General features: G+C 41.4%; 1 protein-coding gene across 1 annotated transcript; it reads right to left on the bottom strand.

Annotated features, from left to right (window-relative positions):
* Positions 1–2788: 2788 nt before the first annotated feature.
* LOC138975651 (uncharacterized) lies at positions 2789–22251 on the bottom strand. Its single transcript, XM_070348384.1, has 7 exons — positions 22065–22251; positions 20209–20289; positions 18887–18970; positions 17620–17730; positions 8801–8842; positions 7705–7900; positions 2789–3483 (listed from the first exon to the last, which is right to left on the bottom strand). The coding sequence occupies exons 4-7, from the start codon at positions 17690–17692 to the stop codon at positions 3330–3332; spliced, it is 465 nt and encodes a 154-aa protein (XP_070204485.1). The 5' UTR covers positions 17693–17730; positions 18887–18970; positions 20209–20289; positions 22065–22251; the 3' UTR covers positions 2789–3329.
* Positions 22252–27438: the final 5187 nt, after the last annotated feature.

The following is a 27438-nucleotide window of genomic DNA, read 5'->3' as shown; positions in this document are numbered from 1 at the left end:
CCACACACACACACACACATATACGTGTCTGAGGGGTGGATCTCTGGACATTTGCCGCAAAGAAAAATGTGTTATATCTGGACTTGTTTATTGCTAAAGCTACAGAAACGGAGTGCGAGTATAAACATGTGTCAGACTTTAAGAATACTTTTTGAGAATTTTTTTTTTAAAAACACTCATTATTGAAAGTTACACACCCAAAAATAGAGATTCTGAAACACGTGTTATATCTGGACATCCGCCAACTAAAAGTGAGTGATAACCGGACATAATTATGACCGGAAAGCTGTAAATACTATCCACTCTATCAAAATAGCGTTACATATGGCTATGCGTGGTAGTACAAAAAAGCTACCAGTAATCCCGAATTATTAAAAAAAAAAATAGGTGGGGGGGGGGGGGGGGGGGGGGTAAATTTTTTTTTTTTTTTTTTTTTTTTTTGCGCATGAAAAGACTTAAGGCCATATTCTCGTTACAAAACCGGGGGAGGGGGGGGGGGGATTTTTTTTTTTTTTTTTTTTTTTTATTTTTTGCGCATGAAAAGACTTTAGGCCGGATTTTCGTTACAAAACCAAAGCTTAGTTAAAAAATGAAATAAAATAAAAAAAAATTTTAAATAAAAAAAAAAAAAAAATTTAACCTAAAAAGAATGTTAGCATGAATTAAGGTCGTGTCGCAATTTTTCAACCAAGACCAAAACTTTATTTAGAAAATTATATTCTGAATAATTTTCAATCTTTTAAATTTGTGTGTGTTAAAATTAAATGGCGGGATGGGGTGTTGGTAACCAAACCAACACTTTATTTCGCAAAGCTAGGGTGCGCAGCTAAAGATTGTATTCTTTGATTTTGAATTTTTGTTTGTTTGTTTGCTTAACGCCCAGCCGACCACGAAGGGCCATATCAGGGCGGTGCTGCTTTGACATATAACGTGCGCCACACACAAGACAGAAGTCGCAGCACAGGCTTCATGTCTCACCCAGTCACATTATTCTGACACCGGACCAACCAGTCCTAGCACTAACCCCATAATGCCAGACGCCAGGCGAAGCAGCCACTAGATTGCCAATTTTAAAGTCTTAGGTATGACCCGGCCGGGGTTCGAACCCACGACCTCCCGATCACGGGGCGGACGCCTTACTTCATTGTCTGTTTGATATGAGGATCGATACTTGATCTTTTTATCGTGCTTTAAAAGATTCAAGGATTGTTTGCGTGGTAACCCACTTGCGCTCGGAAGCAAGAGGTTGCGAGTTCGACCCTGGGTCAGGGCGTTAGCAATTTTCTCCCCCCTTTCCTAACCTAGGTGGTGGGTTCAAGTGCTAGTCTTTCGGATGAGACGAAAAACCGAGGTCCCTTCGTGTACACTACATTGGGGTGTGCACGTTAAAGATCCCACGATTGTCAAAAGGGTCTTTCCTGGCAAAATTGCATAGGCATTGATAACAAAATTGTCCACCAAAATACCCGTGTGACTTGGAATAATAGGCCGTAAAAAGTAGGATATGCGCCAAAATGGCTGCGATCTGCTGGTCGATGTGAATGCGTGATGTATTGTGTAAAAAATTCTATCTCACACGGCATAAATAGATCCCTGCGCCTCGAGTCAGAGTCTGGAGATACGCGCGCGATGTAAGACTTCATATAACTAAGAAAACAAACGAGAGACTAAAAACACAAGAAACGAACACGCTATATTCCAACATCGGACGACTACCATTCGTGAATAACTTGATGGTTGAAAATGCAGATCTGCTAATATGCACTGCCATTACTTGTTTAAGACATGCACGGATCATATCACAAACATGTGCTACTCCCTATAACTGAAACGTTAAAGCACCCTCACAAAAACACACTAGTAATTAATATCACAGTGGGAAGTATCCTCTTGAGCTTATACTTTAAAACGCTATTTAGCTTTGGTTCCTCAATGTTTGTTTGTTTTCAGGAGAGAGAGAGAGAGAGAGAGAGAGAGAGAGAGAGAGAGAGAGAGAGAGAGAGAGAGAGAGAGAGAGAGAGAGAGAGAGAGAGAGAGAGAGAGAGAGAGAGAGAGAGAGAGAGAGAGAGAGAGAGAGAGAGAGAGAGAGAGAGAGAGAGAGAGAGAGAGAGAGAGAGAGAGAGAGAGCATGAGTAACCATTGAATGCCATTTTCAGATGTCATTTTTTCTTACTTGTTAATGTTTTGATTTCAAGGGAAATTGTTTTTGATGGTTACAAAATATAATGATTACACTTACAGGCGAATGACACATGTCCTATTCCCTGTCACACACAGTCGTCAGTTCTTTGTCACTCATAGTGTTGAATTTACTGTCACAAACACACTCACAGCCACAGTCACACACCCTCACTTGGCGAAAACAGACTTTCTTTCTTTCTTTATTTGGTGTTTTACCTCGTTTTCAACCACGAAGGTTATATCGCGACGGGGGAAGGGGGGAGATAGGATAGAGCCACTTGTCAATTGTTTCTTGTTCACAAAAGCACTAATCAAAAATTTGCTCCAGGGGCTTGCAACGTAGTACAATATATTACCTTACTGGGAGAATGCAAGTTTCCAGTACAAAGAACTTAACATTTCTTACATACTGCTTGACTAAAATCTTTACAAAAATTGACTATATTCTATACAAGAAACACTTAACAAGGGTAAAAGGAGAAACAGAATCCGTTAGTCGCCTCTTACCACATGCTGGGGAGCATCGGGTAAATTCTTTCTCGTCCCAACCAATATGGGACTCCCCCTAACCCGCGGGGGGAGCGAAAACAAACACAATTCTCAAGAATCAAGTAAGCAACATATATTTTGCAAACCATAATCTGTACTGAGGTTCAATGGGAACCACATTTTTAGAGCAAAAGTTTAAAACAACACAAGAAGACTTAAAAACGTTTTCCTACTGGACAGAGCAAATACACGTTACAATGCTGCGGGTCCATACAAAAGTCATGATCAATGGGAGTTATCCACAACCCAGAAAATCTCATACAAAGGACAGCTGTCATGACATCTGTCAGTGCAGACGTCCACATATTTACACCAAAAAGAAACAAGGTAAACCAGAAAAAAATCATGAAACATAATCAAGTGATAATCCGAATCAATTTTCACATCAAAATTTGTGTCATACCAAATTTTTAGAGCAAAAGTTTAAAACAACACAAGAGATTTGAAAAGGTTTTCCAACTGCATGGGTGGGAGCAAAAAATCTGTGCTTTACGAAAAAAAAAGTGTATGACCGGGGGGCTTGTAACCACTTTGCTTGTCGACAAAAATATTTCTTTTAACTTCCCTCAAAGTATTAAACAATGGCGACTGCTTTATCTTTAATTTGGGTCCAGTATCTCCCTTCCAGTGTTTGGCTGCCTGCAATGCCCAACAAAATTTGTTTCTTTCCTGGAAGCTTTCCTCCCAAAATGGAAGCTTGAAAAAGCTTCCTCACGGCCTTCTCTTCTTCTCTCGTGAACTTGCTGTAGTTCCCTGAAACAGAAATTGACAGCTGTTCCTCAAAATGCCTTTGTTGTACATGCTAAAGACTACTAAAAATGAGCACCCAAAAAATCACACCTTCCATGGAGACAATAACGTACAAAATACAAAATAAAAAACAATACTGACAAAAATACATAATTCCCAGGCCTTCAAAGTGAGAGGAAAAGAAAAAAAACAGAATGATACAGCTAACAGAGCTAACCATATCTAAAACATAGCTAAACGACTCCCAACATGAAAAAATGGTTATTTTGAGTCCCCGGCCCCCTTCAGTGAATCTGGATCACGTTTTGTAAAACCGCAACGAACATTATTGAGTTTTTGGAGCGCTGTGGCAACTTTAAAACTTTTAATTTGACCCCTACCTTGTTTTAATGACTGCCAGATTACCTAACGACTTCTGAATCACACACACATTGAAAGCATTGACAAGGTTTTTGATGATGATTAAATGTTATAATTACAGGGTCCCCACTGGTTTTTAGAAACAAAATTCCATGACTTTTCCATGACTTTCCATGAGCCTGAATAACATTTTCCATGACTAGATCCACAGGTCGCCATTTCCGAACACGCAAACTTTTTACGTCTTGTCACTGCCAGTTTTGACACTGGCTTGCTTTGCACTGAATTTGAGTCAGTTTCTACGCAGTGTCTCTGGCTGGCAATGGGGGGCGGGGGATGGCTGGGCGGGGGATGGCTGGGCGACGAAATTAGCCGCTGGGGTTCTAAAGGTTAATTTTTTTTCTTTCTTATTTTTGTTAAATTCCATGACTTTCCATGACTTGAATTGAAATTCCATGACTTTCCAGGCCTGGAAAATTAATAATAAAATTCCATGACTTTCCAGGTTTTCCATGACCTGTACGAACCCTGTAATTAGCTCATTAATATAAATTTGAAAGCAAGAAAAGCTCGCTCTCCACTATTTCTTGCTGGAGGGCATAGAAAGGTAAAAAAAAAACCACCATGTTGGTTGGATTTAAAAATTATTTTGTGGGATGTGTATTAATACAAGAAAATGGAACGAATATGATAAAATAAAATAATCAACAAGAACAACCCAAAAATCAATGAGACCATGAATTGCATCAAAGATAAGTTAGAATTTGTGTAGTGTGACTCCTCTTTTATGGTGCATTACACTGAAGAGCAACCGCCCTGATATTATACGTTATTTGCGTTTTTGACCAAAATATGACATTTTACACAGATCTCGACAGTCATTGTTCACCTCGACTGCTAGCGCAGTCTCGGAGAACAATGACTGTCTCGATCTGTGTAAAATGTCATATTTTGGTCAAAAACGCAAATAACATTTATGTATCGATCGAATTCCTTTCAGGTACTGACTTTGTTGTTTTAACGATTGAACGAGCACACACACACATGCAATCAAACACATAAGCTTCATATTTGGGCGTTTCAGGTTGACCGAAACTTCAAAGGAACTACAAAACACACGTCATGTACTGACTTTGTTGTTGTTTTGACATTGAACAGCACACACACATGCAATCAAACACATGACGTGTGTTTTGTAGTTCCTTTGAAGTTTCGGTCAACCTGAAACGCCAAAATATGAAGTTTTGTAGGCCTCTGACGTCACATGGCTCAAAGAAGGGAAATCCAATGTCCAATCGATACATAACCCTTTGTGGTGGACTGGGCATTAACCTTCGCCGGCACTCATTATCGACTACACACGGACGCATTCGTGGGGCCGTGCAGACCCATGCTTCTCAAAGAAGGAAAAATGTGCATATCCTTCCGTGGCACTCGTGGGGCCGTGCAGACCCATGCTTCTCAAAGAAAGAAAAATATGCATATCCTTCCGTGGCACTCGTGGGTCCGTGCGGACACAGAAGGGTGTTTGATGCAAATATCTCTTAAACGAGTTGGAATTTTTTAATGAGCTTTTAGAAATGCCTCAGACACCTAAAAAGCTATCATCTCCTAAAAGCTCATTAAATTTCAGTGATAATTAATTAATTAATTAATGGTCAAATTTAGACTACACACGGTATTTGGTAAAATATTATGGGTCTGCATGGCCCCACGAGTGCCACGGAAGGGTTTGCACAATTGTCCTTCTTTGAGAAGTATGGGTCCGCATGGACCCACGAGTGCCTCGGAAGGGTATACACGCTTTTGCTTCTTTGAGAAGTATGGGTCCGCACGTCCCCGCGAATGCTTCCGTGTGTTGTCTAAATTTGACCATTAATTAATTAATTAATTAATTATCACTGAAATTTAATGAGCTTTTAGGAGATGAAAGCTTTGTAGGTGTCTGAGGCATTTCTAAAAGCTCATTAAAAAATTCCAACTCGTTTAAGAGATATTTGCAATCAAACACCCTTCTGGGTCCGCACGGACCCACGAGTGCCTCGGAAGGGTATACACGCTTTTCCTTCTTTGAGAAGTATGGGTCCGCACGTCCCCACGAATGCTTCCGTGTGTAGTCTAAATTTGACCATTAATTAATTAATTAATTATCACTGAAATTTAATGAGCTTTCAGGAGATGATAGCTTGTTAGGTGTCTGAGGCATTTCTAAAAGCTCATTAAAAAATTCCAACTCGTTTAAAAGATATTTGCAATCAAACACCCTTCTGGGTCCGCACGGACCCACGAGTGCCGGCGAAGGTTAACAAACATACAAACAAATAGACTGAAGAGCGCAAGTCTGCTGTATATACACTGAGCACAAAAAGTTAAGTTCTGTGAAATTTGGAGACCCTGCAGCTACCCAGCAAAAACACCATAAAAACCATTGATTTTTGGCTATTTTTCCGTTTTGTGGTCACTCTGTTTTACACACTAGATCAGCCTGACAGCGCGACAGATTTGAAAGAAATTTGTATGAACCATTAGGTAAGACACCAAATAAACTTTCGAATGTAAAAAATGTAAAATATTCAGTTTAAGTCACTGTTTCAACGGTTGAAAGTGAATCAAGCCATCACAAAACACAATTTTTGAGAGTAGATGTGGTCACGGACCAGTGACATCATACCCAGATATTGCTCAGATTCCAGAAACACATTTTTGAGCAGAAGAAAGACTGATTTTCAAATACACGTATATTTCTGACCAAATAACTGCTGTTATCTGGGGTATACCATTGAAAAAAATATCCTTTACTTTTTTGTGCTCAATGTATCAGTGCACGGCAATGAAAGTCACAAAGTTAAAAAGTGTGTGGAGTTGTACCTGCAATGTGTGGCCTCTCCGATGAGAGACCACATCCCTTTTAAGGCACAGTAAGCCTCCCGCAAACCATCAAAGACACACAGTACAAACACCCTTTTGTTTGAACACTCACCGCTTGAGAATATCTGAGGTGCCTTACGTAAAGAGCCAGCAATTTTCAATGAATTTATTTTTGCATGGTTTATCTAACGCCATAGCCATCGTGGACCCCGGAGTGTGATCAACTTTCCTTTTTTTTCACAATCTAGTCGTCAGTTTGTGATTTCAATGCGACTCGCCTTATCTTGTGTAACTCTGAATCTAAAATGCAACAACGACTGCGAGTCACACAAACTTAACGGTGGAGTTTGGCTTCAAAGAAGCAAGTTCAATGCAAAAAATGTGTCTGCTTCGGGAAACACTTCTTTGCGTGACATGCTTCCGGACTCCCTTTTTGTCCATTTTTCAAAACTTCGAATTGTAATGATCTTTTTTTGATGAAAAACAAATCTTTTAGGATTAATGAATGCTTGTGTTACAAGTCGTCAATTTATTATTTAGATTTTAGTACTAGCGCCAAAAAGCGTCTGATTTTGGTACTAGACAATCCTGCAGGCCATGCAAAAATAAAATCTTGAAAAAATGCTAGCTCTTTACGGAGGGTACTTAGGATGTTCGCAAGCGGTGATTGTTTAAATGAAAGGGTGTTTGTACGGTGCGTAAAAAACCTGGCAATGTCTGTTCAGAAACTGATAGTTTACGTAAACCAGAGTGTGCTGACGCTTTCTGTTGTCCATTTGTCTATTATCCCTACCAAAATTACCCGTCAACATGACAGGCCACCTTCAATTTAAGGACACTTCTGGCAAGTCATTGCAGGTACCCCTGTACTATCTTTTGCAATTAGTATATAAGAAAACTAGCTATTGTAGTCTAAAAATCAGAACTGGCACAATGGTGCACAAGTGCTTTCCATGACCACTTGTGATCTGGTTTAGCTCCTTGCAGGACACATACCAATTAATTCCGTCTCTGCCATGGTTTCGGATGATCAAGAGGGCCTGCGAGCGTTGGGGCTCCGGAAGAGCCTGGGCCGCAGCAACATCTGCCTCCTCGCTGTGGCTTTTTATGAGGTGCCAGTTGAGGTGTTGAGCAAAGTACTTTTCGCAGAAGATACAAAAGTATCGCTTGCCCTCTGTCTGGATTTTGACTCCTGAAACCCATGATACTTGAATAATGAAGTTGGAAACTACATCACAAAAGAAAGGAAAAAGAGGGGTTAGTTTAAAGGTCCTTATAATAATAACAAAATATATATATATATACAAGTGCCGACCTTCAACAGGGTCAGGACAGCATCCCCCCAACTATTAGAGAACAATTCCAAAATTCTTTCACAGTAACAAAAACTATGTTCCTTGTTCATAAAAAATAATGACACACCCTTTATTCGCAGTTATAGCAACAACAAAGAAAACTGCCTGAAATGGAAGAGGGGGAAGACCAAATTGAATCAAATCTTATTTTACAAGGTTTGTGGCATAAGCATTACAGAAATTCTTTCTTTTTCATACTACTCTAATCATATATACACACGGACATACAAACAGAACAGAGAGAGAAAGATAATGGTTTATATTACTAAGGCCACAGACCCATATACAAACCAATGGGGGTGAGAGAGAGAGAGAGAGAGAAAGAGAGAGAGAGAGAGAGAGAGAGAGAGAGAGAGAGAGAGAGAGAGAGAGATTGACAGAGAGAGAGAAAGACAGAGAGAAAGAGACGGACAGTGAGAGAGAGAGAGAGAGAGAGAGAGAGAGAAAGATAGATGGGTTCTTTTTCCCAACTATTGGTTTTTTTGGGGGGTACTCCTTTTTTATGTCAGGTCGATTTGGGGGGGTACCCTTGCTTGAGCATCGTCATGTGACCACTGTGAAAGAAATTTTTGATCAGGAAAAAAGTACCACAGAGTCAAGTGGGGTGCCTTTACTGGCCTAATAGGATTGAATGAAATGAAACGGGGATGAATGCCTTAAACATATTGCAGTAGAAGTTTAGGCAACTCTCATTCATCCCATAAACATTCTCAGTCACTGAAGACATGCATGCATACCTTTGCTTGTATTTTCCTCCGGTGATGTCGGGCTTTTGGTACCTGCATACAGAATGAAAGTAAATTAAAACTTGTGCATGCTTAGTTTGAAATTGAACAGATCATGAACCAGGTACCAAAAATATATACCGGCACGGTTGGCCTAGTGGTAAGGTGTCCGCCCCGTGATTGGGAGGTCGTGGGTTCGAACCCCGGCCGGGTCATACCTAAGACTTTAAAATTGGCAATCTAGTGGCTGCTCCGCCTGGCGTCTGGCATTATGGGGTTAGTGCTAGGACTGGTTGGTCCGTTGTCAGAATAATGAGACTGGGTGAGACATGAAGCCTGTGCTGCGATTTCTGTCTTGTGTGTGGCGCACGTTATATGTCAAAGCAGCACCACCCTGATATGGCCCTTCGTGGTCGGCAAACAAACAAACAAACCAAAAAGATATGAACACCAAAACGCTTTTGTATGACGGCTTACTAGTGCCAGAACCTAAGGTTACCATTTTCACGTGAAAATTAGTAAATAACAGTGTTAATTACTTATTTTCAATTTTGCCTCGTTTTTGGTCACAGTAGTCGGACTTTAAGAGTCCGCACTGAGAGGCTACAACGTCCGTCAAACATCACTCTCACAATATTTCTGAAATATCTTTTAATAGAAGGCCTTATCGAGCAAGTTATCCGACGGGAAGATGCATGTCAGTTTTCTGCAATAGCGCTTTTCTTAACGTTGTTTTGGGTAACTTAAAAAAGAATAATCGACCCCAAAAACTTTCGAATCGAAGCTGCTTTTAGCAGACGGACTTTTGATCAGCTGTGCTCACACACTTTCACATATATCTTTCAATATAATTCCTTATTCGACAAGTTGTCAGGCAGGCAGCTGTGCCTCATATTCATTTCCACTAAAACACTCATACATCTGCTTTATAGTGTATTACTATTAGTGAAAGACAATTGATCCGAAAATGTTCGAATCGAGAGAGGAAAAATGGTGTGTGGCCGGACGTGTGCTAAAGGTCCGACCACTAGCAGACTGATCTGTTCGGTCTAGGCTAACACACTTTCACAAATGTCTTTCGATAGAATTCGTTATTCAAGAAGTTGTCGGACACACAGTTGTATGTCACTGTTATCTACACTGTAACACATGCGTTCAGCTCTTATTGTTAATTTGCATCGGATTAATAGTCTACCAGCCAGCCTTCCATGTCATGTATGAAACCTGGAAATGTCTGTTCCTGTAAACTTTTATGACGGAAATGTAATCTATAGGGTACGGAGAGTCAAATTAGCTTGGTTGCCTAAAGTTGCACTTTGGGAAATTCTCAGAATCCAAGATGGCCGCTCAACGGTCATCTTGAAGATGGTCAATATATAACTTTTGATCCAGATGGGCTTAAGAGTCGTGTAATACCTCAATACAGGCAAATCCGGATAAGACGAAATTGAAGGGACCGAATTGTTATTGTGTCCTATCCGAAATTTCGACTTGGTCATAGTACAGTGGAACCCCTCTCTAGCGACCTTGAAAATGTTGACAAAAATCGGTCCTTATGGAGGGGGGTCCTTACAGAGGGAGGGGGCGGGGCCACAAAGAAAGTCACCTCAGATTTTCTTAAAAAAAAGAAAACAGAGAAGTTATGAGTTGCTGACGACCGTTTCCTCAAGCAAACTGCTTCGATTTCATGTTTGACATTGTCGATGGTGTCCACCAGTTCTGGTGCATGTTTCAATGCAAAAAGAGTTAGTTTCTGAGCAAGCATTTCTTTACAGCAGTCCCTGCAATGATGAAGGCCCTCCGAGAAAGTATCTGTGTGTAACCTCTTTCATTGACAAGATACTCTTGTTTCCCTGCAGCCTTGACCAGTGAGTCGGTTACCTAATCTGTGAACCCTTCAGTTGTGTTGCTTTGTCAAAAGTTAGACACAGTCAACTAGTTTTGCTCTGAGTGAACAGTGCAGCTGGCCTCAATTAGCCGGTGACACCTCTCTGGCCACAGCACCAAACAGTACATGGCTGGGGGGGGGGGGGGGGGGGGTAGCTGGCTAAACTCAGTGGGGTGTCCGGTGTCACTGAAGTCAGCAGGAAGAGCATTGGAGAGAAATAGAGAGGTGTACTCTTCCAAACAATTTCCAAGGATCAGTTGTCAGGGCTTAGGGTAGTCAGTGAGGGAGAGTGAGAGCGGTTTGTGTACAGTCCGACTGAAGAGTGAAAAGTCACTGCCACAAGATCGGCATGCAGTCAATAAAGCCAGACAAGAAGAATGATTATGACATGCGGCTCTATCTGCTGTTTTTTTTTAATTCAAACTGGTTTTCAACGCTTATTCTCACAAAGCATCTGCACACCTGCCTCTGCCTCTGTGCTGTGTTTGTGTGGCTGCTTTCGTATGATGTCAGTGCATGGTGAGTGCGTTCACTGCCTTGTCACCACTTCCCCACCTTTTTCAGAATGTTTTCTTGGAATTGGATAATTCTCCTTACTCCTCGCCCCCTCCTTACTCCTCGCCCTCCTTACTCCTCGCCCCCTCCTAACTTCAGTTCATACTTTATTGCGTGCCGACTGACCAGTCGGTGTGGCGTCCGTGTAGAGAAGAAGGGAATAAGGTTACACAATGCGCTAGTGTGAGACGCCAAGTTTCGTGTTTCGAGTTGCTGTAGTAAATATAGAGTAAACTTTGTCTTTGGGACTGACTTTCTGTTGTGTGCTATCCGTCTTTCGACTTACGTAAGAGAAATCCCATTTCGAGCTCAGGGTACTTTGTACACATAGATAAAGAGGGATAATTCCGGACCAGAATTTCTTTGTGTGCTAAGCGAATTTTTGACTTAACCGTTTGTGAGTTAGCTGGATTTGCCTGTATAGGGTTTTTTGATGTTGGCGAGTTCATTTCTGAGGTTGGTTTGTCAATCCTGTCAACAGAATCCAAGATGGCCGCCAAGATGGCCGTCAAAATATATAAAAACACATTTCTCGCCATATCTGGGTTTCTAAAGCAGCTAGATTAATGATCTTAGTGCTGACCATGTTTCCAAAGGCTGGGAAGCCGTTCTGATATCACCCAGATGCAAGATGGCTGCCAAGATGGCAGGTAAACGCCATTCACGCTCAAATCAATGTCACACAAAAATAAGGAAAACGCCATATTGTTTGTCTTTTGTCTGAAAGAACATGTTAGCATCCAGTTAAAGAGGCAACTTTCAGAAAAGCCGATGGGTCTCGATGGTGGGGATGGACAGAAGGAGAGCAAGCACAAAGAGGAAGGTGAAAGAAGGCGAGCGATGGACGCAGCAGACCGGACGAAGATTGCAGAGGAACTGCAGAAGTTCTCGCACCCTCTCATTGTTGAGTCCACTGACCTGTACAACATCGTCAACGGGCAGATCGCGCCAGCAAAAGTAGGCCTAAATGTCCAAGATGCACTCAAGATCGGCAGCACTCAAAGTGAACAGTTCGCCGCTTCGCTTCACAGCACATTCCATGGCCCGATCGAGAGGAAAGTGAAGACCATGCAGGAGATGAAAAAGGTAGTGGTTGTGAAAGACAAGGCCATCTTTGACATTGAAACATTATTCGTACAGCTTCAGATCATTAGGCAACAACGTGGTGTGAAGGCGACAGACATCTTCAAGTACGAACTCAGTCCCGTACCTCCATCTCTCATCGACGAATTCGGGAGTTTGAGGAAAGGAGACAAGGCTGTGCTCGTCAAGTGTCTTGGTGTGCCGGTCAACAACGCACCTGCACCAGACGTGGTGCTGGTCGACTCCTGTACCATGTTGTGTGGCCTGTTGCGGGGACAGCAGGAGATTTTGTCGCGAGTTTCGGCGCTCGACTGAGCCGCTATCCTCCAGCAGCACAGAAACTGGTGTTGTTTGACAGGTACCATGAGAATCAGCCAACTGCGAAGGACCACGAGAGGATGAGGAGGGCAGGGGAAGGATCAAAGGACTTCCGTCTGACACCCACAACCCCCCTCCCACACAGAGAAGCTATCATGAAGAATGCCAACAACAAACGCCTCCTCAGCAACATCCTCTGTGGATATCCTCTGCAGAACAACGTGGAGCTTGTCAGCAGTTTCGATTGTCTTGTCACCCATGAGGAGGCAGATATCACGCTGTGCAGCTACATGCTGAAGGCTGCAGCAGGCGGGGCGGAGACGATCAGGGTGCTGTGTGACGACACTGATGTGTTCGTCCTTCTCGTGTACTTGGCATGGAGGAAGAGGATACAGAAGAGCATCCAGATGGAGAAGTGGGACGGCACGGTGCTTGACACAACAGTGGACAAATTGGGGGACAAGTGTGGTCAGCTACTCGGCATGCACGCCTTATCGGGCTGCGACACCGTGTCGTACCCCTGTTACAAGGGCAAGAAGTCAGCGCTCAAGGTGCTTGGAAACAGCGACATCCTAGGCCTGCAAGATGTCCTTGGGGAGCCAGACGTCAGTCATGACCAACTTAAGGCCACTGCCGACTCATTCTTCCTCGCGCTGTACAGGCAGAAGAAGGCCAAGTCCCGCAATGGTACAAGATCCAAACTGTATCTGGGCAGGAAGAAACCACCACCTTTGAAGAGGCTACCACCAACAGATTGCAACCTGAGGCTGCATGCTCTCCGAGCACATCTGCAGATGATGTTGTGGAAAGCAGCAGACCATAAAGATCCACCAGCCGAGGCTCATGATATCCGCTGCTTCGGATGGGATATCGATGAATCTGGTGCTGTGACACAATCGCTGTCTAATGCGCCGATAGCACCGCAGCAGCTCTTAGATGTCGTGAGCTGTAGTTGCAGCGCCGAGGGGAAAGCGTGCAGCGAGAAGAAGTGCAGTTGCCACAGTGGGAGACTTACGTGCACTGAATACTGTTATTGCGAGGGAGGAGGTGGCTGCTGCAGCCCTTACACGAAGCATGAGCCTGTGGTGGAGGAGGAGGACGAGGAGGAGGAAGAAGAGGAGGAAGAGGAGGAGGAGGAGGAGAAGGAAGAGGAAGAGGAGGAGTTTGTTGAAGACGACCAGTAAGACGAGAAAGAAGCTGACATTGAAGAAGGAGATATGGTTTCAAAGTTTGAATCGTTTGTTTGCTGTAACGCAAGAGCAGTAGAGTTCTATTTCGGTCGTGGCGTGCCAGCTAAGCTGCTTTTGGACATGGACTTTCCCACATGGACTTGATTGAGGTCCTGAAAGTTGCCTCTTTAACTGGATGCTAACATGTTTTTTCAGACAAAAGACAAACAAATATGGCGTTTTCCTTATTTTTGTGTGACATTGATTTGAGCGTGAATGACGTTTACCTGCCATCTTGGCAGCCATCTTGCATCTGGGTAATATCAGAACGGCTTCCCAGCCTTTGGAAACATGATCAGCACTAAGATCATGAATCTAGCTGCTTTAGAAACCCAGATATGGCGAGAAATGTGTTTTTATACAGACCTGTTTACACTACACATTGAGCGTACTAAACTACGATTTTGGTCCCCAAACTACGCAACTACGCATGCTTGTCTTATACTACGCAAACGTTTCGTTTCGACTACACATTTTGACATTTTGAATACGCAAAAACGCGAGCGAGTTCCGATCCATAATTTGTACTAACCGGTTGTGTACTGCGTGCAAAACATGCCCGGCGCCCGCGAGAGTAGCGTAGTCAGTTGGTCTTGCTGCTGTTATTACAACTATCGCGGGCGTTTCAGCACATACTTTTTTGAACGCGGTCACTTCGTAGCTCATTCTTTCTGGAGGGAAAAAAATGGCTACAGCGACGAACACGGATTCAGAAGACTTTGGCGATCAACCGCCACGGAGCAAAAAAAAGAAGCTTGGTCAAACTCCCAGCAAGGCTTTTCTGCCAAAGTACTATGAGGAGCATCCATGCCTAGTTTCGTGGAGAAAAGGGAAGCATTTTGCCCACTGCACTGTGTGCAACACGGCTTTTTCAGAGAAGCACAGTGGGCTTTACCACCGTGTAACCGCCACAAGAAAAGCACTTCTCATGAGGAATTCGAGAAATCCCGACCAAAGCAGAGGAAAAATTGGACTGTTTTGTGAAGAAACCCGTGCCAGGGAAAGAAGACCAAGACAAGCTCACTTTTGAGAGATCGGTAACCAGAGCAGAGGCAATGACCTGCCATATTATTATTATTGCCGACGCAAACCTGTTCTGTTTATATGCAAATTTGCCTTCATGTTGATACACATGCATACCCCTCAACATAGCTTTTTTTTTTTTTAACAAATGCATTGGTGAAACTTTTCCGCCTTAGGGCGGAAATCCGCCAAATGAAATTGGTCAAATAAAAAATTCCTTATTTTGAAAATCTGTTTTTTTTTCCGCCAGCGATCCGATCTGTATTTTCTCTAATACAGTGACCGGACATCGCTGAATCTTTGTTTCCCTGAGCGCGCGAATTATCGGACTACAGCTTGGCATTTGTTATCATTGTTTACTGTGCAAATTTGTGTGTTTGAGATACCAGGAAAGGCCTACTTTTACCCTTAAAAAGCCTGATTTTTCGTTTTCTTCCGGGGGGCTTCGCCCCCCCTGGGCCCCCTAAGAGGGCGTTGCCCCTGCACCCCACCAGGGCGTGGGCGGCCCCTGGCCTCATTTTCCTTATTTTTAATTCTGATCAGTTTCACCCATGCAAATGTTCCAAACTAGTTAATAATTTTTTTCTTAACAAAAAAACTTAAAGGCAGAGTAAGCCTCCCGTAAACCATCACAGATACGGTCAGGCTTTTACACACAGTACAAACACCATTTCATTTAAACACTCACCAATTGAGAACATCCTAGGTGCCCTCCGTAAAGAGCGAACAATTTTCAAAGAATTTATTTTTGCGTGGTTTATCTTACCCCTGAGCCATCGTGAACCCGTGTGATCCAGTTTTCCCTTTTCACAATGCAGTCGTCATAGTTAGTCATTTGAATGCGACTCGACGTGAGCTTATCTACAATAGCACGTTTTTTTTATGCACGAAACAACGGCTGTGGTTCACAAGAACTCCAGCGATGGCTTTTGACTGTTGAGAGGAACGGCGATTTGCACTGATAAACCGGCCGTCGTCTGCTACGACCCTTGCGTGACCCTGCTTCCGGGCTTTTCTTTTTTTAAACTTTCACAACTTCGAATTGTTCTGATCTTGTCTTGATGAAAAACGAATTCTTTTATGATTAAAGAATGTTTGTGTAACAAGCTGTCAATTTATTATTTAGATTTTAAAAGTTAGGTCTAGCGCAAAAACGAGGCGCCGTTGTTGTTAACGGAACAAGTCTACGAAAATAAATTCTTTGAAAATGTCTCACGCTCGACAGAAAGCAGCCAGGATGTTCCCGTTCGGTGAGCGTTCAAATGGAAGTATGCTTGTACTGTATTTAGACGCTCGGGGAGCTCTGTGATGGTTTACGGGAGGCTTACTGTGCCTTTAATGCTTGGCTTGTATTTTTGTGGGGGCTTTGTTTGTATTTGTATGAGGAGTATTGTTCACATTGTAATAGTTTTGTTTGGAGTGTTGAGTGTTTGTTTTAGTACGGTATAAGTAACTGTTCTGTTTTGCGGTTTGGGTTGATCAAATTGAAATACTACACATTCACCTGCCCAACTACACATTTGCCTTATTTTCACACCCAAAACTACACATGGTACATTTCAGGGGTAGGCAGGTCTGTTTTATATATTTTGACGGCCATCTTGGCGGCCATCTTGGATTCTGTTGACAGGATTGACAAACCAACCTCAGAAATGAACTCGCTGACATCAAAAAAACCTATATTGAGGTATTACACGACTCTTTAGCCCATCTGGATCAAAAGTTATATATTGACCATCTTCAAGATGACCGTTGGGCGGCCATCTTGGATTCTGAGAATTTCCCAAAGTGTAACTTTAGGCAACCAAGCTAATTTGACTCTACATACCCTATAGATTACATTTCCGTCATAAAAGTTTACAGGAACAGACATTTCCAGGTACTCTTTTTGGCAAGTAGACTATAAAGAACTATGGGCCAGAAAAGTATTGAATCGCAGGATTTTCGCTCTGGCCGGTGTAACAGTCGCGCATGTGCATTGAACCTCCACAGTCACATGAAAATTAGTAATTAACGCATGAAATTTTTGTTTTGGCGCTAGTAAGCTATCAGGAGGCGAGCCAAAACTGAAAATTAGACATTAACACTTAAAATAGTCATTAACATGTGAAAATGAGTAATTAACACGTTTAATTGAATTTTTGCGTGAAAATTAGTCACTTTCACGGGTTAATTACGAATATATTGTTTTGGCGCTAGTAAGACGTCATACTTTTGGTTAAAAGCCTGTAGTTGCATTGGCTAGTAAAATTGTTCCATTACCTGGTAAAATATCAGAAGCCCTAATACAGTACGACATTACAAGTACATCGTGCATTCTAATCAAATTCGCAATTGGCCCAGAGAGTCACCGGAAAGGCAAATGCTTGCAACGAAATTCACGATTGGCAAAGCAAGTCACGTGGACAACCTCAATCAGTCATAACAGACTGGTTCGCAACCATTGGTACTCGGCTACTTGTGCTATGTTCATTGTTGATTGTCGAGCGATGATTGAACATTTTGCATGCCTGTCATTTTGTGTTTGAACGTAGCGTAGAGTTTAGCGTAGCAATTACAGCAAAATCGTAGCATTCTACGCCAAAATTGTAGCAGTTGGCAGCTCTGTGGGTAGTACATGTTTCTCCACATCAAATCTGCCCGAAGGGTTTTTGAGATCCAATTTGCCAAAGAAAACGACTCCTTACATAGTACACCATTATCTTTAATGTGAAAGTAACAATAAACTGACTTACACTCAGATGTCTCAGACGCTGGGTCGGGGGAAGAGGTAACACTTGCTCCTTTGGGGTGTTCAGCACATTCCATGGCCCGATCGAGAGGAAAGTGATGACGTCGATGGGCTCCTGTGAGGATACAGACATTAAATTCAATAAATTCTGCTCTTCAAAGAGAACCAGATTTGTGGTTTGGACATGCAGGCATGATAGTTGGCCTGGCCTGGTTATATTTCTGCCGGGTCTGTTATCCTTTGCTAACAGTCAGCATTTTATAAATAACTTATACTAAATACATTACATTTCAGACGCTCCTTTAATTTCAGACACTCATTTGAGATGCATGAAATGAAAACCCTGTTATACAAATAATTACAAACTAATTGCAAAGTGCTTTCAAATCATCTGTGTATTGCCTGTGCTTTATGTGTAGCAACACAGTTCTTATTTGATGAGAACCAGTACGTTACACTCAGCCGAAGACAAGGCGTAGAACACAGTCACGATATGGGATCAATAAAGCCCCTCTGACATAGAAATGGAAAAACTTGCTAAATGAAGATATTTGCTTTGATGCAGTTGTTTTCTGATGGGAGCCGCCGTACATGTTTCTTGATCACGTACACGTCTGCACTCTTGGGGCCCAACAGCTCAGATGGCAGGTCTTACCCAATCAGCAGCATTGCGTCTCTTGGCCATGCTTAATAAGCTTGCCTCTATGTTTTTGGCATGAGTTATTTCAAAAAAAAAGTAAGTCCCTGCAGGCAATATAATCAGCTGTGCAGACAATGCCCTGTACCAGAGACTGTTGAGTACATGCCTGGTTGTCTGTGTGTGTTTTAGCTATCAGGGTAAGCATCGAGTATGTGGGGGAGCAGTAGTAATTCTCTTGAAAAAGGATACTCTCTTTCCGCCAAATTTTTCTTTCCTTCTTCCGCAGCAAAACTTGAAAACAAAAGTGCAAATGTTTCAGAATCTCTCATCAAAGAAAAAATTATTTTGGATTGAGGAAACAGACCAGTACACTGTACCTTCATCATCTGCTTAGAATACTGATGCTCTCATGAGACGTAAGATGGTAAACATGTCTCTGTGCCACTACAACACACGAAGTGAAACAAGAAACAGATGTAGAAATATGTGGCCATGATGGCAACCACTAACAATTCAGTTTTTGTTTCCCAATCCATTAACAACCCAAACTTTGGTTCTGCCTCCCATTACCTTGCAGAATTCCCTCCTAGATTGCAAGGTAGCTGCTTGTTTTGTGGGGCATAGGACCTACCTGTCACGTTGGTAGAGTCTTCGGTGCAATCATCCAAAAAGTCGAAGTTGTGGACATCTTCAACTGTATCATCAGAATCATCATCTGAAAACAGAAATAAAAGTCAGATATCTAAATTTAAAGCACAATCTCCCCTCAAGGAGGTAGGTCTGTTAAGTTAAAAGACGTACGTCACATGACTTTTGACATAATTATGGTCAAGTGCCGCTAATCAAGTTACTTTTAGAAACAGGATTTTCCGGTTAAACCTTAAACAGTTTTTAAAAACCAGATTTTCGGCGAGTACCGGAAAGGTGTTAGCCCTGCAATGAGTCACAAAGACCCTTAACAAAAAGAGGGACATAGGAAAACATAAAATAACATGGAGGAAAGCTTAACCTACACACTTGCAAAAGCATTCAATAAAATTAATTGCCATTTTCAAATCCCTTGAACGGCTATTTGGCACGCGTAAACCACTCATCAGTTATCGTAGTTAATTCAACCCCCCAGCCATCGCGACTCTGTGTGACCCACTTTATTCATACAGCCATCTGCAATTATTGTGTACCTCTGAATCTAAAATACAACAAAGGACTTGGAGTGACACAAACTGACTGACCGGCGGCAGTTGACTTTAAAGAAACTAGCGATGTGCATAAAATGTGTCTGCTTTGGCAATGGTAAGATGAAGCTCATGAGATGTGATTTTATCCCTGTCGCTGCAGTACCTATTTAAACACAACACTAATTCTACTCAGACACAGCAACAAACAGTTTCAATTGTTTGGAAATCTCAGTCGACATTTTTTCCAGAAAGGGAAAATTACATTGTTTTTTGGTAGCATACTTCTCTGCCATCAAGTCAAAAGATAAATTTCTTTTCAGGTGAGTCAACCCATTTTGAGGATGCCCTTTCACACAGTGAGATTATATTACTGCTGTGCATTTAACTTAAACTTTCTGTAACTGACATTTTGAGGCGAGACCAGCTGCATTCCTTAGTTCATAGACAATGCATATATCACTTGAGAGAGAATGTTGCTTGCGTGTCTTTCTAAAGGGATGTGCATACAAGTGTTCCCTTCTTTAGCCATACAAAAGGTAAAGAGATCAATAACTGAATAAGGCACATGGGTCCAAATTGGGGAAAACAGTAGCACCTTACAGTCCTGAAAGTACTATATATGGTAGATATCCAATTATTCAAGCAAAACAAAACACACACAGAAACTAGTTTCTTTGAAAAAAATAGACAGGAAATATTGTGTGCTATTGCCATACTGAAATTCCCACTTAAATCGCAGGGTAGCTGCCTGCTTAGCTGTGCATATAGGACCTACCTGTCACATTGAGAGGGACTTTGTTGTCATCATCAGAAACGTCAGAGCATTCAAATTGAGCATCGAGTTCAGAATCAGCATCTGGAAACAGAATCAAGTTAGAAATATTGATTTAAAGTACAATCCCCCCTCAAAAAATAGTCGTTGCCCACTACCTCAGATACAGTTGGGTTTTTTTCCATGTGGGTCAAGCTAATTCCCCGACATGCATACCGGTACATGCACATAATCAACAGCCAGGCTGATATGGTAAGTTGCATTGTTTTCAGAAGTTACTTCTTTTTAGATTTACTACAGTTACCCCAAATAAAACATTTTGCAGAGAGCATCCAGGCTCTACTTTTAGAATGTGATCAAGTTGAGTTATCATTCTTTCAAACAAGCATCTGGTCAATGTCTGTGATAGTGAGGTAAACACTTGTTTCCACAACCATCACTAGCATAATACGCAACATACTCTTTATTTTGAAATGGTGTGACATTATGCGGCTTTTGCTCTCAGGACATCTGAAATAACCCCATTTTTAACTGTTCATGAACATAACCCCCCCCCCTGTGATGCCAACTTTTGCAAAAGGGGGAAGGGGGGGGGGGAGGGGGGGAGATGGGGTCAACCAAATTAGGGTCATGATAGCAGATTATTAAACCCTTGAAATTTGAAAACTCTAGCTTCAAAGACGCCTGATATAATGTTTTATGAATTAAAATTAACCCCAGTGTCCTCAAAACTTGACGAGGGCCAATCAATCTTAGGTCAAGGTGGGATATAATCAAACCCTACAAGTGTGGACAGTTTTAAAAGTATAACTTTAAAACCATCTGAGATAACCTCAACGTGTAATTTCTATAACCCGCTGTGGCCCCAATATTTGACGAGGTTTAACTCATTGTCTTTCAGGTAGGGATATATCCGTACCCACTCATATGGCTCTATATGACCAGGTACGGATATATATCCGCTCAGGCTGGTCTCGGCTAAAAAAATAATTTGTCAACATAGGTGGGTAGAAAGTGAGGTCATTACTGAAGATCAAACCCTTTTTGTTCACGGCCGGCCGAACAGACACAGGTTATTCAGGCAGGCGAGTCAAAAGTGAACATGCAAACAATTTTGACTTAGCAAATCGCACATATAATTATAATGGAAACACGCGTTCTTTCATACTACTGTTGCGATCGGTTTTGACGCTGCCGCCACCTCGCCGCAACCATCGTGCCGCCATCGCATTGCGTTATGGAAACACGGCTTTAGGCAACCAAGATACTTATACAAAAATTTCTTTAACCGAGTGTAAACATATTATCATCATAGCGAAAACAAATGATTCTGAATCTTGACTGATTTTCTGTCAATTTATGACTGTTGGGTGTAGGTCACACAAAAATTGAAAAACTTATCCTGTGTAGTGTGTATGTTCTTCCTGAAACTGGAAGGGTAATTGTTAACGTGTTAAATTCATTATTCAGATCAAATTCATACATTGATTTAAGCCCCCAAATTTGCAGAACCTGCATAGTAAGCATGTAAAAAGGCTTATCAGATCCCTTTGCCTTTGGTGTCACGGAATGAACTGTACCGATGAATGCTCGGAATGCATTTTGTTCACATGTATAGGCCTACATCAATATATATCGCGCGCGTATCTCCAGACTCGGACTCAAGGCGCAGGGATCTATTTATGCCGTGTGAGATGGAATTTTTTACACAATACATCACGCATTCACATCGACCAGCAGATCGCAGCATTTCGGCGCATATCCTACTTTTCACGGCCTGTTATTCCAAGTCATTTCATACTCACAAGGAGGCGGACAGCGGGGGGGGGGGGGAGGCGGGTGATTGTGGTGGGCATTACCCTGGCAGATATGTTGAATGCCACAAAAATAACAGCCGCTCAGCTCGGCGGCTGTGGCGTGTCAGTTGTTGGGACTTTCGGTTCAGCCGGAAGACAGTGAATCAACTGAGTCAACTGAGCTAGTTACGTATAGACTACATAACTGATTTGCCTTGCGAGTAACCAAATACTGCAGCAGTTTGTCTAGCAGGTTTAAAAAAAACCAGGAATCTGCATATGTTTATTTTGCTTTAAATACGTGTGATTGTAGAACAGAATACGCAAACAGTGCTTACAACTAAATATAAGCTCTAGGATCAGTGTTCACTGATACAAACTGGCGCTAAATATAAAAACACAAACTCAAAATCTTTCAGTTTTGGGTCCTGGAGTTTTATTGTTCTGCAAACCATACAGTCTCAACAGTTGGTTGTCAGTTTTGGTTTGGTTGCCCAGATAATGCGCAAAAGATTTGCTGACTACTAAGTAGGTTAAAACTGTACATTATGTAGGTCACCTACATCGGCTAATTAGGTCATAATTTATAGTAAAGCCGTCGGGACAGCCAGTCGCTCTGCGCTATATAAACAATACGGCTTGCAGCCTCCCTTTGTCCCAAATAGAAACTTATTCTGGGGACACAAATAGAAACTTAGCCTCCCTTTCTGCTATCGTTGCTCGTCACATTTGACAGGTTCCACAACAGACGAGGGAAATCCACAACAGACGAGAGAAAACTCTAGTGGTAGGCTATACCTCTTATAGCAGCAGAGGTTCATAGGTCATGGTTACGACCATAATTATTTGAGCGGCGGTCACTGACGTGTTTTTGTTTGTTTTATTGTTCTTATTTTAGTTTTTTAAGGCTGTTGTCATATGTTGTTTGGTTGTTTTAAGAGCAGATGAACTTGTGACCACACTTTTCCATCCATTGTTTAATTGTATGCACAATAACGATGATCTTATGTCTAGTTATGTCTTATCCCTGTAAAATTGAATCTCAAATCAAGTGCCGAAGTAATCACTACTGCTGATTGTGGGCAATAATGACAAGACAAACGGCGATCCTGATCGTTAAGTAAACGGCCTTGTGACTGGATTATAAAGTTTAAATGAAATGACACTTTAATTTGGGTTCGAAATTTGGTGCAATAACTTGATGGCTAAGCCAATTACGTCATTTCGAATTTTAAAGTACCGTAACCAAGTGCAGCCGCGGAAGCTTTTTTTTAATAACTTCATGTCAAAATAATTGCGGACGCATTATTGAAAAAAAAATGGACAGGATTTTTATTTTATTTTACTTTTGTACATATTTGTCACATTAATTCATACTCACAAGGAGGCGGACAGCGGAAGGGGGGGGGGGGGGGAGGCGGGTGATTGTGGTGGGCATTACCCTGGCAGATATGTTGAATGCCACAAAAATAACAGCCGCTCATTATTTTACTTTTGTACATATTTGTCAAATTAATTCAGCTAAGATTGTAATTGACACATTTTAAGCATTGTCGGTCCCGTCTTTTTAGCGCGGCGAACAAAACTTCTAATCGCGTAAGGCAAAATGAAATGTGTGTGTGTGTGTGGGGGGGGGGAGGTGCTAAAGTTATGAGGAAAGAAATAGAACTAACAAGTTTCACACTAAACAACAGTAGGCTACCATAAACTAAATCCAAAAACAAAAAAACTGCCAACGTTTCAAAACTCAGAATAAAAAAACACACAAGAAAAGTAAGATGCTGGAACGTTTGTTATTGACAAAACAATACGTTACAGTCACAAAAATATGGACCCAACGGGTTTTTTAAGTTAAGAGACAAAATATTAGTGACAAAAACTGAATTGCTTAATTCGCCTTCCTGGCGAGCGGCCGAACATTTCATTGAGCTAAGATTTTGTCATAAACTATTTGGGTTTTTTTTCACTTAGAGGACCGTATTTGAGTCAAACGTTCGAACAATTTACCTTTCTTGTTTTTTTTAAATTCTCAACAGTTTACACATGTTTAATCAATGTCACAGATCCTACCAAATAAAAAGGAAACACGCAAACAAACAAAAATACTTACGGTTTGGTTATCCGGTTGAATCTTGATGATCTGCCCAGAAGTACTATTGAACTGCAGACAACCTTGTATCGATGACTTGTCACAATCAAACCACGAAAAAACACTTTCATCACAAACGGAAATCCGTGAATCTTTAGTGCACGTCACAACGCACGCTCTGCACTAATGCTAAGCTCGTTCCAATGAAACAACAATGACAACTGCTGACTAACTAAAGGGGGGAGTTAACGTCCTCTCAGAAAATGTTTCTATTTGGGACAAGAATTGGTGATACGCTAAGGGTGAACATGACAACTGCTTGTGTGTAGTTTACTTAAAAAGAAAGAAAACAAAAGAAATGACAGATTTGAGCACCGCCCAGTTCTTTGCGATTGACCAATAAGAAGCCAACCACTGCCAATAAGCCAATTAAGTATAAGCATAACCGTAACGAATTGGCCATGTGGGCGGAGTATCTCCTGTTATCGTTATATTCGGATTCTGTTTATGGCTGTATTGCGCAATGTGGCGGGTAGGTGTTGAACACGTGCAGCTTCGAAGATCACACGCGTTTATTGAAAAACATTTCGCTCTTGACAAGTATTAAGTGGAAGCTGGTCGCGACAGTGTCGCTTTCATAAGCCACGACAGAAGAGCAGACCACCAAGCCGGCATTGGGCCACATAATCATTTACGACTCAGGGAACAGCCGATGTGACATACTCACCGGCATCTCAGATCTGAATAAGTTAAGCACGTGTGGAAAAAATTACACAGAAAATAGGAAATTCAAAGGCGGCGATCCTGTCATTGTCTCTTCTCTGCCGAAGCTTGCTCGGGAAAAACCCATTTATCGAGTTTTTGTTTAAAGATTTTAATTTAATTCAATTCATTTAAATTCTTAGTTCCTCTACGAGCAAACTTGCATCAATATAACAACACAACACAAAACATTTAAAACGATCATTTTCCATGCATGTTTTGAAACAACAACAACAACAACAACAACAACAACAAACAAACCAAAACCAGTACTATTGCTGCATCTTGTATAATCAATCTATTGATTACACAAACTGCACGGGTAATAATCAACTAATAGTCACAGGTTCAAGATTTTTGTTCTTGTCTTAGTGAACAATCCCTAGGTTTCCACAAACGAGCGCAAAAAAGAACTTCAAGTGCAAACAAAGAACAAGTCGCGTAAGGCGAAAATACAACATTTAGTCAAGTAGCTGTCGAACTCACAGAATGAAACTGAACGCAATGCAACGCAGCAAGACCGTATACTCGAAGCATCGTCAGTCCACCGCTCACGGCAAAGACAGTGAAATTGACAACAAGAGCGGGGTAGCAGTTGCGCTGAGAAGGATAGCACGCTTTTCTGTACCTCTCTTTGTTTTAACTTTCTGAGCGTGTTTTTAATCTAAACATATCATATCTATATGTTTTTGGAATCAGGAACCGACAAGGAATAAGATGAAAGTGTTTTTAAATTGATTTCGAAAATTTAATTTTGATAATAATTTTTATATATTTAATTTTGAGAGCTTGTTTTTAATCCAAATATAACATATTTATATGTTTTTGGAATCAGCAAATGATGGAGAATAAGATGAACGTAAATTTGAATCGTTTTAGAAAAAAATAAAAAATTTACAATTTTCAGATTTTTAATGACCAAAGTCATTAATTAATTTTTAAGCCACCAAGCTGAAATGCAATACAAAAGTCCGGCCTTCGTCGAAAATTGCTTGGCCAAAATTTCAATCAATTTGATTGAAAAATGAGGGCGTGACGGTGCCGCCTCAACTTTTAAAAAAAGCCGGATATAACGTCATCAAAGGTATTTATCAAAAAAAGGAAAAAAACATTCGGGGATATCATTCCCAGGAACTCTCATGTCAAATTTCATAAAGATCGGTCCAGTAGTTTGGTCTGAATCGCTCTACACGCACGCACACACGCACACACGCACGCACACACGCACACACGCACACACATACACCACGACCATCGTTTCGATTATCCCTCTATGTTAAAACATTAAATTTTAGTCAAAACTTGACTAAATGTAAAAAAAAGAGCGTAAGAGAGAGAGAGAGAGAGAGAGAGAGAGAGAGAGAGAGAGAGAGAGAGAGAGAGAGAGACAGACAGACAGACAGACAGACAGACAGACAGACAGACAGACAGACAGAACAGAACAGATTGCTGACTCGCATAATTTTGATCACTCTCATCCAAATTGATTTTCTCATAAATCTCAAGGTTTCGTTCATTCTCAACATCGGATGATTCGGATTCTGTTTATGGCTGTATTGCGCAATGTGGCGGGTAGGTGTTGAACACGCGCAGCTTTGAAGATCACACGCGTTTACTGAAAAACATCTCGCTCTTGACAAGTATTAAGTGGAAGCTGGTCGCGACAGTGTCGCTTTCACAAGCCACGACAAAAGAGTAGACAACAAACAAACCAAAACCAGTACTATTGCTGCATCTTGTATAATCAATCTAGTGATTACACAAACACATCTTTAACAAATGTCAACGATACTCGATGCTTGGTCTGTTGAGGGAATCGTCGTTGCATACAAAATGATATAGTAATGACAAATAAATAAGCAAACGCTAAGATTGAGATTAATTACTTTCTTTTTTTTATATATCGATTACCCCGGACGGATAAAGGACCTTCAAAAACAATGGCCATGCTTATGCGTGACATGGGAAAAGAAAGAACATTGAGGAAACTCAATTGGAGCGGCAAATAAACGATGTGGTTAAAACTGTCGACTTGATCAAGATATATCATGTACCGCGTGATCGAGACCATCATAGATTTGACAGATCCGCATAGAAATCTAATGATAAAACAGATTGAATTTAGGTCAGTTTTTCTTTTGGCCATAGTAAAGAAACTCGTTTTTACCAAACTGCACGGGTTAAAAATAAACTAATAGTCACAGATTCAATGTTTTTGTTCTTATCTTAGTGAACAATCCCTAGGTTTCCACAAACGAGCGCAAAAAAGAACTTACAAAAAATAAAGCAAGAGAGAGAGAGAGAGAGAGAGAGAGAGAGAGAGAGAGAGACAGAGACAGAGACAGAGACAGAGACAGAGAGACAGAGAGAGACAGAGAGGGAAAGAGAAGGAGAGAGAGAGAGAGAGAGAGAGAGAGAGAGAGAGAGAGAGAGAGAGAGAGAGAGAGAAAAAGAGAAAGACAGAGAGAGATAGAGAGAGACAGACAGACAGAACAGATTGCTGACTCGCATAATTTTGATCACTCTCATCCAAATTGAAATTGATTTTCTCATAAATGTCAAGGTTTCGTTCATTCTCAACATCGG

The sequence above is a fragment of the Littorina saxatilis genome, linkage group LG9, assembly GCF_037325665.1.
Source record: "Littorina saxatilis isolate snail1 linkage group LG9, US_GU_Lsax_2.0, whole genome shotgun sequence".
NCBI lineage: Eukaryota > Metazoa > Mollusca > Gastropoda > Littorinimorpha > Littorinidae > Littorina > Littorina saxatilis.
This window is presented reverse-complemented; position numbering and strand designations above follow the sequence as displayed.

Coding starts and splice junctions, on each gene's coding strand:
- LOC138975651 (XM_070348384.1), bottom strand. CDS start 17,692: ATGGAATGTGCTGAACACCCCAAAGGAGCAAGTGTTACCTCTTCCCCC. Junction 7,901..8,800: donor GGAGGAAAATACAAGCAAAG/GTATGCATGCAT, acceptor CATGGGTTTCAG/GAGTCAAAATCCAGACAGAG. Junction 3,484..7,704: donor GGCAGAGACGGAATTAATTG/GTATGTGTCCTG, acceptor TTTCTGTTTCAG/GGAACTACAGCAAGTTCACG.